This window comes from Eptesicus fuscus, chromosome 4 (assembly GCF_027574615.1).
Source record: "Eptesicus fuscus isolate TK198812 chromosome 4, DD_ASM_mEF_20220401, whole genome shotgun sequence".
NCBI lineage: Eukaryota > Metazoa > Chordata > Mammalia > Chiroptera > Vespertilionidae > Eptesicus > Eptesicus fuscus.
Window position 1 is genome coordinate 26,618,219 of NC_072476.1, and position 19,017 is coordinate 26,637,235.

General features: G+C 48.1%; 1 protein-coding gene across 1 annotated transcript in view; it reads left to right on the forward strand.

Annotated features, from left to right (window-relative positions):
* The window catches only part of CALN1 (calneuron 1), a 380,146-nt gene extending 367,000 nt beyond the window's left edge, over positions 1–13,146 (forward strand). Inside the window, exons 5-6 of the mRNA XM_054714819.1 lie at positions 700–856; positions 12,788–13,146. Coding sequence (XP_054570794.1) covers positions 700–856; positions 12,788–12,915 — 285 coding nt within the window. The 3' untranslated portion in view covers positions 12,916–13,146. The remainder of the gene's footprint in view (positions 1–699; positions 857–12,787) is intronic.
* Positions 13,147–19,017: the final 5,871 nt, after the last annotated feature.

Here is a 19,017-nt window from a genome sequence, read left to right on the forward strand (position 1 = left end):
TCCTCATTCTAGGACCCAGACAGAAGGAACAGCCCCTACCTAGGGCATGCTGTTCTCATGGCAGAAGGAAAAGAACAAATGATAGAATCACACAAGGGCTCTTAAAGCTCTCAATGGGCGGTGGCATGTGTGACTTCTACTTACATTTCACTGGCTAAGAAAGTGACAGAACTGAGCCTGATGGGGATGCAGTGGGAAAGCATAATGCTGTCACCAGGAGGGGCAGAGCATAACCAGGAATGCTGCACCTCCCTTCAGCTGCTCTTCCTCATAAACACGGCTTTGAACTTGCATTTTATCTTGTTAGAACGAGATACATACTTACAGCAAGCTGGGAATTGCTGGCTTCTGGGGAGATCATAAAATTTTTAGAGACATATGCATTGTCTGAAGTATGACACAACTCCCAAATATACAAGGGGTGACAGCAGATGGTTGGATGAGTAGGAAACCAAACTAGCAGGTGGCATTTTTTTCTCCAAAAGTCTCAGTGGAGGGGGATATGTTGTGCACACACGGTCTTCCCAATAAGTTCACAAGTATGCTTGGAGCTGAATGTGATGGAGAACTGCTCATCTGATGTTCCGAAAAGCTGGGACAAGTTTCCATAAAAGAGCTTGAGGGCTTGAGGGTCGTGCCCCAAGCAGAGTTCTCACCCCCATGTGCCAAAGCCCCTCTTACTCCTCTTTATCTTCACAGTTCGACATGCAAAGGATAACTCTGGAAGAGTTGAAGCACATCCTCTATCACGCCTTCCGGGACCACTTGACAATGAAGGACATTGAGAACATCATCATCAACGAGGAGGAGAGCCTGAATGATACCTCGGGGAACTGCCAGACAGAGTTTGAAGGCGGTAGGTACCCCTGTTTCTGCTTTCTCCCTGGTCTGGGACGGGCCAATGCCTTCACATCCTCTGTATGAAAAACGTGTTGACCGTCTCCTGGGCTGGAATGGCCTTGTGCTAAAGCCAGGAATCCAGGACTGAGTTTAAAAGATCCTTTTGGTAAAGATGCAATTGGTTTCTTTCTTTTTTCTACATTTTCCCCAAACTCTGCATTTTTGCAAAACCTCCATTGGCCCTGTCCTTCCTCCAGTGACTCTCTGTGGTCTGTGACCAGATATGTGGCTTTGTGGTGTTTGCTTTGACTTAGTGAGGGCTGCACAGGGTGGTAGAAAGGGCCTGTTTAGGCTGTCAGTAAATCTAGATCAACTTCCGTGGCTAATTGTGTGACTTGGGCAAGGAGTGTGCCTTCCCTGAGTGTGTTTCTTCATCTATGCACATCAAGATAATTACGCCTACTTCTCAGGATCTTTAGAAATGGAATACCTCTATGCTGTGCTCCCCAAATGCACTGGCCAAAAAGAGCCCTATTCATGAAAGGACTTCTGTGAACTTAGTGAAGTAGTTACAGAAGTAGGTTCCCTTGGGGCCAAGAAAGAGACCCCTGAGAGGCCATTTTTCTTGGGCTCATGAAAGAAAACAAAAACAGCCTACCTTATCCCCAATCAGAAGAGAGTTCCAGGGAAGCTTAATGATCTGATCCCTCTTTCCAACATTGAAGATCAGAACTGCTCTGATGTGTAGAATTTTTAAAATTCCATTAAAGCAGCAAAGCAGACTTAACTTATTCAACGCTGAGGTTTCTTACAGAGATCAAACTGTTTTTTTCCTTTTCCTTTTTTTCCTGAACATAATCAGAATATCTACAGATGGTGAGCTATATAATTGTCAATATATATAAGACAATATATGTAAGAAGGTCACATAGACATGAGAATGGCATTTGGTTCCCTTGTCTTGGAGCTGACACATCAGAGCTGGCCGGGCCATGGCAGGGAGGCTGCTTGGGGCTGAGCTGGTCCAAGTGGCCACAGCGATTCATTCAGACCTGTCCTCTCTGCCCTCTGCCTGGACTGCACTGCTGGGTCAGTATTAAAGGCCATGACAAGAGGAAACAGGAGATGGCTTGTACTCCAAAGTGACAAACTAAATTAACTCAAACCAGAGAAATGGGGCATGGTAGGGACTGGGGTGAACTTGAGAGAAATGCCTCCTTGTAAAGACATTCAAATTCAACATGTTCAGAAGTGCTGTGGACAGCCAACAGAACCCAGCTGTGGTCCCGAAGCTGCCCTGGTCTCCTTCTTTGTGACCTGGGCCGTAGCATCTATGACCGTATTTGGAGTTTGAGCCACACAGATCACACAGGGCACCATGGTCACAGCCAACCCATTTCCAGTCAGACAGGCAAGGGGGTTGGGAGGGTGAATAGAGGTTCGAGGGCAGGGATTGGACTACAGCTTGGGGAAACAGCAGGCCTGGACTCCCGTTTCGTCTCTTTCCTAGCTGACAGACTATGTGCTCAAATAGTGGAAGCATTTGGGGCTCCAGCCTCCCATGTCAGCAACCGCTCATGACAGAGGAGGAAAGAGTATTTCTGGGCATCTCATTTTCCACAGGAGCCTCTGTTTGTGGATCACTGTTTTTTTCAGAGAAATGTCATAAGTCTTAGTAATTTGAGAAAGGTCAGACTGCACTGGGAAGTAATCTGAACTTTAAGCCATGTCTTTTTATTACTCAAAAGCTCATATATTAGTGAAATAAATGACTGACAAAAAGATTTTCAAATAGAAGTCTTACTGGGTCTGCTTTAATGATTCATACATATAACATTGGCAGCAGCTATCATTTGGGGTTGGTAAATGATAAGGGCGAGGCACTGTACTAAATGCTCTAAAATTCATGATCTTGTTTAGAAACATTATTTTGTAATTAGTACAGTGCTTTTGGAGTGATCTCTGCGACCTTGATTACATAATCCCTTTTGTATATTTTCATTTCAGAGAGTTGGTTTTTCTTTTTTTTCCTTATATATATATACATATACATTTATACATATATACATAGTCATCACTATTTGGCCCCAAAAGCAAACTCATTGGTTTGTGGTTAGGTTTAGATTTTTTCAGTCTCAGATATGATTGTACTGTGGGAAAAATTGTCTAGGAAGAGATGATGCACAGGGACTGAGTTCACCTCTGATGCCCCAGGACTGAACAAGTCCATTTAAGACCCTGTGGTTGAACTTGACTGCCTCCTTCCCCTCTTTCTTGCACTACTGCTGTCCACAACAGGGACATGTTAGCATTTTTAACCTCTCCCTGCTCCCTACAGCAATCTGATGGCACAGTGGCATGGCTCATGCCTTCTAAACCTCCTCCCCCTCCTCCCAGCCCTTTGGCCCTCCTCTTCCCCACGCTATCAACTCCCTGCTGTCCTTTTTTGACCTAGCCTAGGCAGCATGCCCTGTTCAGCCACTTCAGCCATACCCTCGCCAACATTTCTGATCCCTCACCCACCTATCAGCTTCCAACATGCCAACTCTAAATAAATCCAGCATCGAAATCTGAAGGCACAAGGTGGTTTCTTCTTTCAAGTGATGGCATGCATTTCTCCTTAGATCTAATCTTCATAACCCACATTGACCAATGAGAGAGAAGAAAGCAGGCAGGACATCCCCCGCCTCCCCCCACCCAGACTCCAGAGCCCCTGTCTCTTGCTGCTCCCCACCAGGAAGCCCTTTCATCCTGCTCTTATTGGAGCTTTGCTGCAGCAAGTACATGCTCACCTATAGAGCTGGGAATCCATAGGCATTGGAAATCCTGCCCTATTGGATGTCAGAGGAAGGAATCAATGGTGAACAAAAACCTGAAGGTACAGGAGGTCTTTGCCTTAAAAAGGTAAAAGGGCACATTTGTCTGTGAGCAAGGAAGAGATAGATGGTCCATGAAACAGATGTTTTGTGGCTGAGTAGAATTTAAATAAAGCCCCCATTCCATGGCTGTGAGGTCAGCAAAGCTTGAGTCATGACTGAGATTCTGGAGTGTGGAAAAGGTTTGAAAATGTGTCCTGGGGCAACCTGTGTGTCACTGAGTCAGAGATTCATAGGGGATTTCCAAATGGCACCAGTATCATTTTATGTCAGTGATTATACTTTTACAAAGGTGTTCAGATTCTGTCCATGAAGTCAGGAAATGTTGATTATTCCTCCCACATGAATGGAAGAATGAAAAACAGAGAAATAGGCCAGGAGCCCCTGGGGTGTGGAGTCATTGATGGGAGAGGTTTGGGGTTTTTTGTCCTCTTAGTTCTAATTTTGGCTTGATTTTAGCCAATACGATATTTTGGCTAAAAGTAGGAATTTCAGGCAATCCCAATCCCTCAGATCTTTTTTGAAATCTCTTATTAAGATAAACTATGCTTGATGTAGTTAGGTGTTAGTTGGCAACATTTGTGTTATAATTATTTTGAAAAATAAATGGGTCCATATCCACCAAAATGGGTTAAATACAAGAATATGTGACTACCCACGATGCCCATTCAGTGTCCATGCTACATAAGAGGAGTTTTGAGATGTTTTGCTTTAGTTCAACCACTTGTGGTCACCAGACATTTTGTTTTTGGAGAACATAAGCTCTGTGACACTGAGAGACAGGTTCATATTTTATTATTTGGTTCAAGTCATATGTGCAACTGAGTGGGCTTATAGTTGAGTTATCTATTTGCCTGTCCCTGATCCTTATTAAGGATTCTTATGACAAATTAAACTATATACTCAGTTTGGTAGTAATTGCTTCCAATGTTTACTGCTTCATCCCTATTGATGCAGTCCAGGAAGAAAGGGGTGGAAGAAAACTGGTCAGCATGCCGGCCAAGGGCTGGTCATTTGTTAATACCTTCCATTGACCTGTCAGCACAGTCTGAGCGATAGGTTCTGTGGCAGCTGTGGTTCAGATGAGGAAACTTAGGCTCAGCAAAGTGGAGTAATTTGTCCAAAGTCAAATAGAAAGTCAGGATTTGAACCCAGGTCTACCTGCTAAAGTCCTGCCCTGGCCTCTTCATTGTCGGGGCCATTTCCTTGGGCGTATGCATTACAAAGTCTCCTTATAGAACGCAGCTTCAGCGTCCTTTCTCATTTTCCATTCCATCATCCATGAAATCATATTATATTTGGAAATTGAGTAGAGACGCAGCAAGATCTATGTGTAAGCCCTTTCAAGACACATACCCCAAGTATTGTCCCTAAATGGAACACCAGCTGTCAGATTTTTCTAGACATTCTGAGAACATGCGCAGGAGAGGAAGTGAAGAGCATCAACTGGGGAGTAAGTTTCTGTGAAAGACTGAAGAGCTGCTCTGTACCATTCAGTGCCTCAGTATGAGGGACAAGAGGAATGATGGCAAAGCAGGTGACACAGGCCAGGTAGTCCCAGAGGATCCCTGTGCAGACTTGTGGGTTCTGTTCCCCGTCCTGGGTAGACTAGCTATGTGACAGTGACTCTCGAAGCCTTACTTTCCTTATCTGTCCAATGCAAAGATTGGACAACAACAGTCATATCTAGATTCAAAATTTTCTAGGCTCAGTGGAAGGTCAGAAAAAATTCACGGCCAAAGTCAAGGTCTCCAGCTCAGCCATCCTGCTGAAGTCACAATGTTCCTGTCTGGATGTCAAATGCACACCTGGATGGGGAGACCTGGGTCATCACCTGGTCGTGCACATTGGTTATTTCATGCCCATCCGAATGGAAAGGGCATGATGTGTCATCTACACCATCTGCTCCCAGCTCTCCCACTGCTGTGAGTCTCCTGAAATAAAACCTGTTCTCCTTGGGTAGATGAAGGAGGTTAAGGTGTGCCTGAGGTTCATGGCAGGCGGTGAGACAGGAGACAGTTTTCAAATAAATTGGGGGCTTCAGACCAAAAGGAATTTTTCTTCTACTTGGGTACCCGTCCTGTAGGAAAGTTTTCTGTAGCCATGAGTGAGGGATAGTGACATTCTGAGACTCCAGATAGAGACCTAGAGAGATGTTCTTGATAAATTTGCATGATGGTTAAGAGTTCGAGCTCTGAACTCTGGACAGGGTTGACTTAAAATCCTGCCTCACCACATATTAGGTCATTGAGTCAGGTAATAAAGGAAATGTTAGAAGCCCAATTTTCTTTATCTGCAAAATGGGAATCATATAATGGCCTGTGGTTGTTACGATGATTAAATGAGGTAGCACATGAGAATATTTAGCACAAAGCTTAACACATTAGTGAGCACTCAAAACAAACAGGCAAACAAAAATTAGCCACCCCCTAGCCCTAGTTCTCTTCTGATTGTTAGTTTTTCACCTGGAGACACTGTGTACTCCACATCTTTGAAGGATGGAGCAGGGGACAGATTTACAGGGTTTGAACCATCCTCTTCACACATTCATTCCTAAAGGCAAGTTCCTGCTAACACTGGGGTTACCAAGATTATTGGTCAACACTGTTTGGGTTTCAAGTTACAGAAACTCACCCCAGACCCTTTTAAACTAAAAAGCACTGGCTCAAATAATAGAAGTCAAAGAGATGTACTTTGGCTGACCTGGACCCAAAATGCTGATGCAGCATTCTCTCCTCACTCTCTCTCTCTCTCTTCCTCTCTTCCTCTCCTTCTCTCTGTCCTTCTTTCCTCTCTGTGGGCTTCATTCTTGGGAAGGCTCTCTCTCCCTGAGGTGATGGGATTGTCTCTTTCAAGGTTCACCTCTATTCCGAGTAGGTCCAGTGTGCCTACTGCTGGACCAAGCCAAAGGCTAGGGAGACTCTACCTGGCCAGTCCAGTTTGTTACTGGGAAAGGTGGGTCCCTAGATTGAGTCCCACTAGGTGGAGAGGTACAGATCCTCAAATAAAAGGATAGATTTTGATACAAGAAGGGGAAGGACTTCTGGAAAAGCCACAATAATGCCTGCCACTACACCACAGGTCCATAGTAGGACCCTCAAAGCTAGACACTAGAAACCCAACATGATTTTGTGGTGAAGGGACCAGCTTCCATCCCCTGACAGAGTTGGCCCCTCTTCCTCTGAATAAGAGCATCACAAAACACCCCAGCCTCACTCCTGTTCCTTTCAAGGCTGCATCCCCACCTCCACCTTCAGGTCTTTTCTGATATCACGGATATATAGAAAAATCTCTCTCAAAAGCTCTTAATTAGTCCCACCTCAGGCATGGAAATATGCAATTTCCTAGACTCAGAAAGTGTGAGACCTGGAAGGATCACAAAGCAAGAACAGCTCCCAGACCCGGTAGCTCTGGCTTATTGCGAGAATCACCTGCACTGGGTTTTGTAATGTTTTAACCTTCCTGAGCCCCAAATTCCCTGCCAGAAATGTCACTTACGTCGTCTATGTTGGGGCCATTCATCAAAAGTATAATGATTCCGACTTGCTTCACTTGGGAGCCAGTGCCTCTGAAGGCACACAGCCCTGTTTCCAAGCATATATTGAAGCCAGAGGGATTAAGAACCCGTTATATCCAGGGTCACCCAGCTGGTCAGGGCCAAAATCTGTGTGGACTCCTGTTCCCAGGGGAAAACCCAAGAGGCCTGGGACAAGGGGAAGGAGCATTCTGTGCTGGAGCTCAGACACCAGGCCCAGGCAGCCAGGAGTCTGTCGGTGTTTGGGGCTTGCTAGCAAGCTTTCAAGTAATCAGGAAACCCCACTTCTACGTCCTCCTGTGTCAGCCTTCCCCAACTCACACTTACTTTCCAGGCTACTTCCCTATCAAGTGCCACACTAGGAAGGGAGCTCAAGACCTTCTGGGAAGGAAGACACAGGAAAGAGCACCAGCAGCATGGCCGCTTTCGTGTTCCTAAGGTCCAAAAGGAACAGCTTCCTCAGAAAGTTAAACAGAGAGTTACCATGGGACCCAGCAATTTGACACCCAGATTAGGACCCTGGAAACATGTCCAGATAAAAACTTTTACATGAATATTCATAGTAGCATTTTTCATAATAGTAAACAAAACAAAAAAAATAGAAACAACCCAAATGTCCATCAACTGGTTAATGGATAAACAAATGTGGCACATCCATTCAGTGGAATATTGTTCAGTCATAAAAAGGAATGGAATACTGATACATGCTACACATGGATGAACCTGGAAAGGTTATGCTAAGTGAAAAGAAGCCAGGCACAAAAGGCTAGCTATCGTATGGTTTCATGTATGTACAAGGCCAAGAATCAGCAAGCCCAGAGAGGCAGGTAGATTAGTGATGGCCAGGTGCTGGGGAGAAGGGGGAAGGAGGAAGTGACTTCTAACATGGATGGGGTTTCTTTTGTTTGTTTGTTAATCCTTATCTGAGGATATTTTTTCCATTGACTTTTTTAAAGAGTGGAAGGGGGGGAGAGAAAGAGAGAGAGAGGGAGAGGGAGAGAGATGTGAGAGAGACACATCGATTGGTTGCCTCCCAACTCGCCCCTGACATTGAACCTGCAACCCAGGTACGTGCCCTTGACCAGGAATTGAGCCCTCAATCCTTTAGTATGAGGGCTGATGGCTCTAACCACTGAGAACACCAGCCAGGGCTGGATAAGGTTTCTTTTTACAGTGATGAAAATGTTTTGGAATTAGGTAGTGGCAATGGTTTCACAACCTTGTGATTGTAGTAAATGCCACTGAATGGTACACTCTAAAAGGGCGAATTTTGTGGTATGTGACTTCTATCTCAATTTAAAATAAATAAAAATGAACAGCTAGACCATTTAAAAAATTAAAAGACCGGGCCCTTTGGGAGCAGGGCGTTCAGGAGAAGCCTCCTGGGAAAGTGAAGTTTGGGTTAGGCCCAGAAGCAACGCGAGGGAAAGTCCGGCACACCCCTTAGCTGAGGGAACGGTGCGAACACTGCTGCAGAGTCTCCTGTAAAGAACAGCCAGAGACCTCCTTGGCTGGGACAGAGATTGCTGGGGGCGGGGCGGGGGGAAGGGTGGGGAGGGAGCTGAGGCGGGTGTAGTGGTCTAAGGGCAGAGGTAGGAAAGGGACAGGAGGTGATCTGGGGTCCTACCCACTGAGCTTAGGAGCTGGATGGAACGGAACATGCTTCTCCCAGCACGGGGGCCTCTGCAGGAAGGCTGCAGGTGCGGATGCGTGCATGCGAAGCACTGCTTTGGGAAGGTGCGTCTAGCCGCAGTGCGGATGAATTAATGAGGGAAGGGGCGGATGCAGAGGTTTGGATCCTCAGTGCTGTGCTGGGGCTGCAGGGCACAGAGCGGGAGAGCAGGCCTTCCCTCCTGCCCTCCAGGGATCCGAGAAGGAAACCTTGCATTTCTCTTGTAATTCAGGGTTGGACGCAGCTTTCACTTTTTTTATTAGCTCATTGATCTTTAAAGGAATTCTTGAGATCAGGAGGACAGTGATCATTAGCTCCTTCACAGGGAGAGGAACGGGTTCAGGAAGCCCAGGGCTGCTCCCAAGTGGCAGTTAGCAAAGGAAACCAGACTTCAACTCCCAGTGCACCCTAGGCTGACCTGTAGTCTTGTTGGGGAAACAAAGCAAAGACTGTGAGAATAAACAAATATTCACAGATACTGTGTGAGGCAAATGTGTGCCAGCCAAAGACAGGCCTCAAATTATCATCAACAAACACGTTAATTAGTGCCGGACTATACCCTGCCAATCACACCAAGTGCTGAAAGTGCATTTTCTTTGGATCTTTCTATGGCTGAACTCTGCCCTGCCGAGCAAAAGACTCAGAAGAGAGCGTGTGTGCCGAAATTTTGAACCTGGATCTTAAATTATACTTGGGCTCAAATCCTACCTCCACCTTTGCCAAATGGCCTTGGACTCCACTTCTTGGCGCTTCAGGCCCTTCACCTATTAAATGAGGACCCCCACACCCAGCTCACGAAGGACTGTCACACTGCAATTCTGCAATAACGTCACGCATAGCTAGCTCACATGGGAGGGGGTGCTCAATACATAAAGGGGAGTTGTTGTTTATTGCAAAAGGGAATTCACATCCTTTGGGCACAAACGATATTGCAATACCTTCGTATATCCTTAATCTTCACAACAAGGTAGGTTTCATTACCCCCTTTTTATAGATGAGGAAATTGAGGCCCAGGGAAATTAGCTTGCCCAAAGTCTGGTTCTCGTTCTAAAGTCCTCATTTTTTCACTCTGCCGTAAAACTGATGGTGACGGCAAAAATGGGCATAAAAGGACCCTCATGGAGGCAGAGTCTGAATTATGGACAAGCGATCTGTTTCAGAGCTCCCGGGGAATGAGCTGGAAGCTCCATTCAGCTTGCAGGACTCTGGTCTGGGTTCAGATTTGCTTGGTTTCACGTACAAACTCTTGGCCTCGCCTCCTTCCCCATCTCTCTCCTCCTACTACTTAAGGATTTTTAGGTCAAAGTGCAGCCTCTGTCCTGGGAGATCATCCTGTAACCTTGTTTTCTGAGTGACCTTCCCAAAGAAGGGCTTCGGCAGAAACGTTCTCCTCCGCCCAGGCACACAACCGTCCTTTTCCTGGAGCCCTCGCGAGCCTCAGGACGGCAAGGCAGCCGACTGCCTGCAGACGCATTTTATGCTGAGGAGCTGCTCAGAATAAATTAGCCAGTCCTCAGGAAGTGTTAGATACGCTACTTCCACATCGCATTTTATTTCTGCCTCAGTCCTTTCCTTCTCAAGCGCCACCTCCCTTTCCCTTCCCGAGGGCTGGCATCTTCACATTTGCCCATCCTGGGGGCAGGGGGAGGGAGGCACAGCTCTGCACAAGGGAATTGTCTTCCTTCTGCTAAGAACCTATAGATTCTAAAACCCAGACATGATCAGCAAGTAAAGAACTGAATCAAAAAGACTTTCAATCACCCAAGGGAGGCAGAAGCCTAGTGGGTCCAGAAGAATTAAAGATACCAAGATAACAGGAATTAGAAATAACAAGAGATGATGGCAACAATCACCAACCTTCCCTGGTGAGGGAGCCGAGAGTTGCGCCTGGGCACTGGTCTCTGTGAAGTGTGGGTGCTGTAGAAACTCCCCGATGGATGGAATTTTTAGAGGCCCCTTGACAAGCCCCTGAGACCCCTTCTCTCAGGGAGAGCTCTGTTTGCCTTTGGACACATCACTGGACTCCTACTGCTTCCCCGTTGTTTCCAGGGATCCGAGGAGCCACTGGATGTCAAGGGGGAAAGGTACTTGAAATGGAACATATTTTAAGGCTCTTTAAAGGTGTGTCTAGCAGAAGAGCCCCTTTTTCAAATGGAAGGTACCTGAAAGTGTTTTGTGCCATCACTGGGTTTCTGAACATCTGAATATGTATGAAAAACCATCTTCCCTAATACCCCCACCCCAGTGTCCCTAACACACACACACACACACACACCCCTCCTGTCCCCAGCACCTCAAACTCAGATTCTTTGGCCGTACCCATACATACTGAATCAAAACTCTGGGGGTTGAGCCCAGTGATCCCCTAATCACCTGGCAAGTTTATTAAAACACACATTCCTGGCCTCCACCCCCAGAGATTTTGATTCAGTAATTTTGCAGTGGGGCCTGAGGATCCGCGTTTATATCAAACTCCACCTGGCGCTGATGCTGCTGGTCCAGTGAGAAGCTCTGGTGTAGGGAGCCTCCTGGCTGCCTCCAGGGCACAGGTTTCTTCCTTAAACTAAGCGGTAAACTGGGTGCATGATCGCTGCAGCACGGGACAGGAGGGGAGGAGGTGTAGACAAAAAGGAGGAGAAAGAAAGAAATCTGGCCTGGGAAGTGATGCCTGGAAAAGAGACTTGTTCTTTCTCTGCACACGTTATCAAAACTTCTTTCTTGTTATTTCCATTTCCCAATTCCTGGTCCATATTAACAACCCACTAATTAATGCCTTGTGGTTGAGAGCCACTAGTGGTGGGCCTTAGAAAAATGGTGGTGCAAGAGCTGGCCCAACAAAAGGATGAAGAGTCCACAATCCCAGGACCCAAGGTCAGACCCCTGGGGCTGCAGGATCTTCACACTGGTCTTGTCTAGGTGCATGTGGTCCCCACTTCTCAGACATCAGCATGCACCAGGATCACCCAGTTAACCCTCAGTCACTGACTCAGTAGATCTGGGGTGAGGCCCCAGCTGAAAGGCTGCATTTTAAAATACATATAAATATATATTTGTATTGACTTCAGAGAGGAAAGGGAGAGGGGGAGAGAGAGAGAGAAATATCAATGATGAGAGAGAATCATTGATCGGCTGCCTTCTGCACACCCCCTACTGGGCATGGGGCCCACAACCTGGGCATGTGCCCTGACTGGGAATTGAACTGTGACCTCCTGGTTCATAGGTCAACACTCAACCACTGAGCCACACCGGACACCAGCCGGGCTAAAAATCTGCATTTTTAATAAGCCCTGTGTGATGCAGACGCTGCTTGCCCAGGGACCCCTCTCTAGAATCACTGGTGGGCACATATGAAATAATGCCGGAAGTTGCTTAGAGTCATTTAGACCAGCAGCCACCCAAGAACAATTCTGGGAAAGGTAAGTTGCTTCCGGCCCTGCACGGCTATGCAAGGCCCTCATTCTGTGATCAGCCGCCTCAGGTGTGGCAGCCAGGCATTCCGCAGAAACGGCCACAGCAGGGCCCGGATGATGCCCTTTGTGAAACTCACTCTGAAATGTTCCATGTTTCCTCCCTCAGAAAGTCACGGGGGACCCTATTACATCTGGAAATCTAGACCTGACTCCCTGAACATCACATTTGTCACGGTCTTTGTTATAGGAGTCTCACCGTTTTATACCATTTGCCAGAAGACGCGATGTTCAGAGGTTCAGAGTGGTCCCAGAAACGCTTGTGGACTTGACCTGACCAGTCTGCATCCCGTGGACTGGACTCAGGCTTGTTGAGGAAGAGGTGCAGCCTGTCTCATCTCACTGTGTCATGTCTCTCCTCTCTCCCCCTCCCCGTCCTCCTCTCCTCCACCCGCAGTGCACTCCCAGAAACAGAACAGGCAGACCTGCGTCCGGAAGAGCCTCATCTGCGCCTTCGCCATGGCCTTCATCATAAGCGTCATGCTGATCGCCGCCAACCAGATCCTGCGGAGCGGCATGGAGTAGCAGCCTCCCGCCACCAGCCGCTGCGGTCCCCGCTCACTGCGCATGCGCACGCCCTGCGGGCCGACTCTTCCTCCACAAAAGCAGATCTGGACGATGCAGACGCGGCACAGTTCGGTGAAGAACCCAGGGTTGCAGTGCAACCTCTGTTGCAAGTCCACTTCATCTCCTTGGCAGGGACACAAAAGGGCTGTCTTCAATGCTTTAATGGTTTTGTTTCCTAATGCAATAAATAGCCAGGAGTTCCGAATGATCGCTTCAACCACCTGCAGAAACTCCGAACAGGAACTTCATTTTCATCTCGGAATTCCAATGGCCATGTGGGCCAGTGGTAAGAGAGCAAGGGAGAGGCGTGAACACGCAGTCACCTCCCCGCGCCCCATCCTTTCAAACCCGGGAGGGCAACTGGAGACCCCGGGTGGCAACCCAAGGGGTGACTTCAGGGTTGCCACAGAAGAGGCGGCTCTCCACCTGTCTCTGGCTTTCCTCCTCCACCTAGTGGAGCCCCCCAAGGCATGAGGGGAAAGCTGTCGGAGGGGTGCAGGACCTGCAGCCTGCAGCTGCTCCCATGCTTCCGTTCTTACAGCCTTTCTACAGGACTCTAGTTGGCAGAGCTGGGGAGTTCTCGGTTTCCATCTGCACTTGGCTTTCTGTTCCTAGAGCCCATCACGCACCAGCATTTTGGAATCTGCAGAGAGCCTTCCTCCCAGCTTTGCTGCTTGTGCTGCCATTAAAGAAAAAAGAAGCATACTCGTGGGCATCTCTATAATCACATAGACACGTAGATAGATGTATCTATTTGGCTTCTTCATGTGTGGCATCATTCTTCCCTAATCACTTACTCCTCATATAAGCTTCTCCTCCGACACGCATCCCTGCCTCTTTTGGGTGGGAGAGGTCGTTTGGGGGACGGGGACTGAGACTGGTGGTGAGGAGGTGTTGCAGCCCACCCCCCAGTCGTCCGCAACAATGGAGCCCGCACACGTCTCCCTGCCAGAAGACCTCTGGGAATTAAGGTCCTCGTGCATCTTACCTTTTTCTCACCTTACACTTGGCTCGGTAAGTTAGTCTTCCCCAGATAAAAAGAGGAATATAATCCAGCGTGGAAAGATCAAACTACCGTATTTTCCATACCTTCTTCAGGCATTCAGATCCTGCAACTGACTCGTTTCCGTGAGAGAAAAACAAAACAAAAAAGGATGTTCATAAGCTTAGCCAGCAGGACAGGTCATTGACTCCTGCCTGCAGAATACTTCTGTTGGGGAAGGAAACTGAATGCAGTAGTCTGTTTCCAACACCATTTCAAGTCTGTAATTTCCTCACTTTTCCTACATGTCATATCAGCCACCACTGTTAATTCAAGCTTGCACAGTCTGGTTAGCCAATACTCTTTCAATGGAACATTTTCCCTTTGTACTCTTCCAAGCTCAGGTCTTTATTTCTATGATGGAATTGTCTTGCTCCTCTTGCATCCGAAAGCTTTGAGGTTCCAGAATCTTCCCTTTCTCACTGCAGCCAGGTAGGCTTTTTGGTGGGGTGTGTGTTCCTGAATCTCTCCTCGAGCCTCCCCTTCCTCTCCGCTTTCTCCTTACTGCCTTCTCTCGGACGTGGAGCATCCACAGTCTCCGTTTAGGGTCTTCATCCACTTCACCTCTGCACGCGCTTCAGGCAACAGCCTGGGGGCAGCTGTAGGAACTCCCCCACTGTGGGAGACCGGGAATATCCATGATGAGCACAAGAAAAACTAGGGTTTGAGCCATAGTACAGAGGAGGGAGCAGGTGTAAGCTTTCGAGAGTCCAGGGGCATGAGAGTCTATCTCTGAACATGCCTGGGGCCCCGCACATCCAGGCCAGGAAAGCACCAGCCTGCCTGCCCACCCTACCCTGCCACAGTACACCTGCACATCTGCCTCTCCTCTCTCCCCTTGCCTGACTCACCATGCCCTCCCCCCGCCCCCAATTAGAATCCTGAACAAGAACAGGTCCAAACATAGCATACTAATAGGACAGCTTCATCATTAGCTCCTGCCCAAAGCAGTTGGCCCTCCCTATCTGGATTGAACTCAGGTGGGAAGGACCCCCTGAACCACTAGACTACATTATACTGGGGTAGGGGGTGCAGGATCCTAAGTAGACTAGATAGAGACCCCAGGGACGATCCTTAAAGGACTGTGCCCCACGAGAGGGGATTGCAATGCTCTAGGTGAGGCTGGACTTGAGGGCTACGAAAGCATACGTCTTCAAGGGCTGCTGTTCTGCAGGTTCCTCTGCCTCCCGCTGGAGAACGGGGACCCTGGTGATGTGAGGGTTAGCCTTTATTGGAAGACAGATTAGCCACCATGCAGGGGTGGAGATTAAAAGAGTTCCCGAAAGGCACCAACAGCCTGTTCTCTACAAAGTCCTCCCCCAAAGAGGAATTCTTTCCTCTCCCAGTGACCTAGTGACCGGGAAGACGGCCATCCTACCCCGGAGAAAATCCAGGAGAGTGCATTCTTTGTGGGGGCTGCTAGGGAGAGAGGACACGAAGGAATCCACAGAACTCTCTTCGATGGGCTAGAAGTGAACCTCCTCCATGGTAACCTCAGATGTGTCCCACAGGCCGCAGTGTGTGGGGACAACCAGAGTGGTGGCCTTCCTGAGACTTTGGGAGCTAAGAGCTCGTCCCAGTGACTTGCACCCTGGCTGCTTTGTCTGGATGGTCTTTGTCAGGCAGCTCAGGGTGTTGACGTCCCCCAGTCCTGTCCACACCAGTGTGCTCCAGGGCCCCATACCTGTCAGCATCCTCACCACAGGGATGAAGACTCTAGAAGATCCTGGTCCCACATGCCTTGTGGCCCCAGTGGGAGGTGACCTCTGCAGGAAATGAGAGGGAGGACATCAACTCTCCCGCTGTGCTCTTAGCTAATAGACATAGCGGTCTATTCTGAGTGACTGGCAAATTGAGTTTGGCTCATTCTTGTTGCAAGAATGGGTGCCCCCAGGCCACACAGGGATGATCAAGGAGGCACTCTGCCTGAGAGACGAGAAATACAGACCCTGACGCCCTTGGCCCCCCGAGAAGCTGTCACCCATCACTCCAGAAGCAGACGGCCCCCAAACAGGACCCAGCATGGGAACTATTAGCAGTGGCTTCCAGAATGTGTGTGTGGGTCCCATGTGACCAATCTGTAAAAAAAAAAAAAAAAAAGAAAAAAAAAGAGGGGGTTGCCATGGCAACCCTTGCATTCCACCCAGAGTTCGCCAAGGCACATAAAAATAGGGAACATTTTCTTAAAGAACACTTGGGTTCTGCCTGATTGCAACCTGACTCCCTGCATCCACATCCTGCTGTGGGGAAATTACCCTTAAAACATCTCCTGGTTTCTCTGCCTTTTTCTTTTGTGCTTGAACCTGCCCTCCCTTTTGCTCAGGAGAACAGGAGCTACCTGGGAGCCAGGTAGCATCCTCCCTACTCTCCCCCTCCCCCACCTCCCAGGGCCCAGAGCAAGGCCCTCTCAATCTGGGAGGAAAGTCAGAAGTGTCATCTGGAAGGCAAAACTATTTTAAGCCTCAATCATCCAAAGCATCTGTTTGCCGGTTAAGAAACTCTCCCATGAGCCAGAAATGTGAGCTGAAGTGGATTGAGGTTGACATGTGGTCTTGGGCAAGTCCAGTGGTTTCAGAAGACGCTGGGTGTTTCATTTGCAGAGAAGATGTGTCCTGCAAGTCTTCGTTCTTGATACCTGCTCCTGTCTCAGGTTTCACAGGACAAATGGTCTACTCCAGCAATTTCCAATCTTTTTCATCTCATGGCACGCATAAGCTAATTACAAAAATTCTGCGGCACACCAAAAAATACATTTTTTACCTATCTGACAAAAAAAAAAAAATAGGTGTAATTTTGATTCATGCACACTGGACGGCTATTATGTTGGCTGTTGTCACTTCTTTATTTGACAGTCTAAGGGAAAAGAGGTCAGTGCCCCTGACAGTCAGGTAGTGAGTGCGTGTTTGAAAAATTTTTGCTGCGCACCAGGTGCCTCAGCACACCGGTTGGAAATTGCTGGTCTGCTCTCTGTGGTTAGCCAGAAGAACCTAATGAAAGATGGCAAGCACAGTTTGACAATAATGCCCCTCCCAACCTCCCATTCACGGAATCATAAAGTGATATATCTAAGAACTGGGAGGAAGAAATTTATTTTATTCCAAATGCCTTCTCTACGTTTAAGTCCAGACTCAGATCATAAATCAAAGACGTTTGCTCTTCACCAGTAGCTAGAGCCTCCCTGGGACCATATGAAGGCACGACTAGAAGAGTACAGGTGTGACTTCAGCACAGCTCCACCCTTAGCTGGGCTGGCCCAGCCATGGTGGCCGAATGCTGCGGCACCCTGTTCTGCGGGCCCTGGCTCTCTGGCCCTGTGGAAGCTGCTGAGCGCTGCTCCTCCCAGCTGGAGGTCTCGAATCACACTGGCTCATCTGACTGTATTTCTTCAAAGGCCCATAGGAATCATGTCCCTCACCCTGCTCCACTGATAAATAGAGAAGGTCCCGAACCCCACTGTAAAAAGGAGGTGCCCCTTTTGCTATAACACCATGATAATGCAGATGGGCTGAGCTTAAGCTTCTAGACTACGGCACATACCAGTTACATTACTAGGAGACTGCAGAGCTGCCTTTCCTGCAGAATATCTGTCTGAAATGACCGCAGGTCAGAGTTGTCACGTGGCCTCTTCAGCGACCTCTCAGGGCTAAAAGTCCGTAACCTAGAGGCCTTGCCATAGCCATCCTCCCTCACCACCTCATGGCTAAATGCCCCCCATAGGGGGAGAAAATCCATCAGAAATAGAAAAGAAACAGCAGCTAGGGTTTTCAATCTGAATGATTTAAAGTGATGGCAAAAGAGGAGGATTTGGGCTGCTTCTTATGGGCCCTGTCTCCATGACAATTTAAATGTCAGAACTGTTCATCCTCACTCCATCCTTCCTTTGACTAAGTCACTCAGGGGACTGTCCTCAGTTAAGTGGCCTTGCCAGAGACACTTGATTTGGAGGAATAAGGTCAAGTACACAAACCATCCAAGCATTTCTCTTAGTATCCTATGCTCATTGCTATTGCACACAGTCTTTTTTGCAGCTATGGTTCCTACTTCATATTGATTTGGGGCCCTTTTTATATGGTCTCAAAGGACATTATAACAATGCTCCGAAAGTCTTCAAGGTGAAATTAATTTGATTCTATTGGCTTGAAATATAGCCACAGAGAATCAGGTTTTGCCAGTCCCACAAAACACTTCTCTAAAACTGGAAAAGACTTATCCGGCCTCCTGCCCCTTACCCCTACCTTGGGTAGCTTGCGTAGCCCCCTTGGGATGCTGGCGGAGCCCTCACCCACCTCTTTTCCTTGAGCATGATGCGCCGATGCTTCTGACATTGTTAGAAGTTATTGTCCAAGTGAAAGGAAGCAGAGGCCGGAACTTTCCAGTGGAGAGGAAGAGCAGAATAATTAGGAAGAAATATCCCAGGGAATGCAAAATCCAAGTGTGATGTTGCCCCATGCCTGGACCTAAGAGAGAAAAAGACAGTTTTTAAAGGGCTGCAGAGGCTGGTCTCTGAATGTGTTCCCTGTCTGTCTGGTCGGCTTTGGGAACACAGGGCATTGAGTGCCATGGGGCTGCTGCCATCAACCTGTTCCCAAGGACATGCACTGGGACTTTTAGGAGCAGGCTGGTAGCTCCTCTCTCCTTGCGGGGTGCTGACAGTGGCCAAGCCCCCAACGCCTCTCCCAGGCTCTCTGTCTGGCCTCGGACCTGTTGAACTGAAGCCAGGAGAGCAGAGCATAGAACCAGGAGTGTGGGCAGCTCTTTCAGCTGGGAAGGGCACAGGAGGCAGGACCCCAGGTGCCCCTGCCACCCACCAGCTGGATAATTTTGAGTGACTTCCCTTCTTGGCCTCAGGTTTCTCATCTCTAAAGCAAGAGGAAAGGTAAACCAGATGACCCGGAAGAGCCCTCCCCTTGTGACTCGTTTGTCTGAAACAAGTCAAAATGAATGCCCATACTTGACAGGGCCTTATATCCCCTATGAATTACATTAGTGACTGAGTTCCTTTTTTAACACAAGTGCCA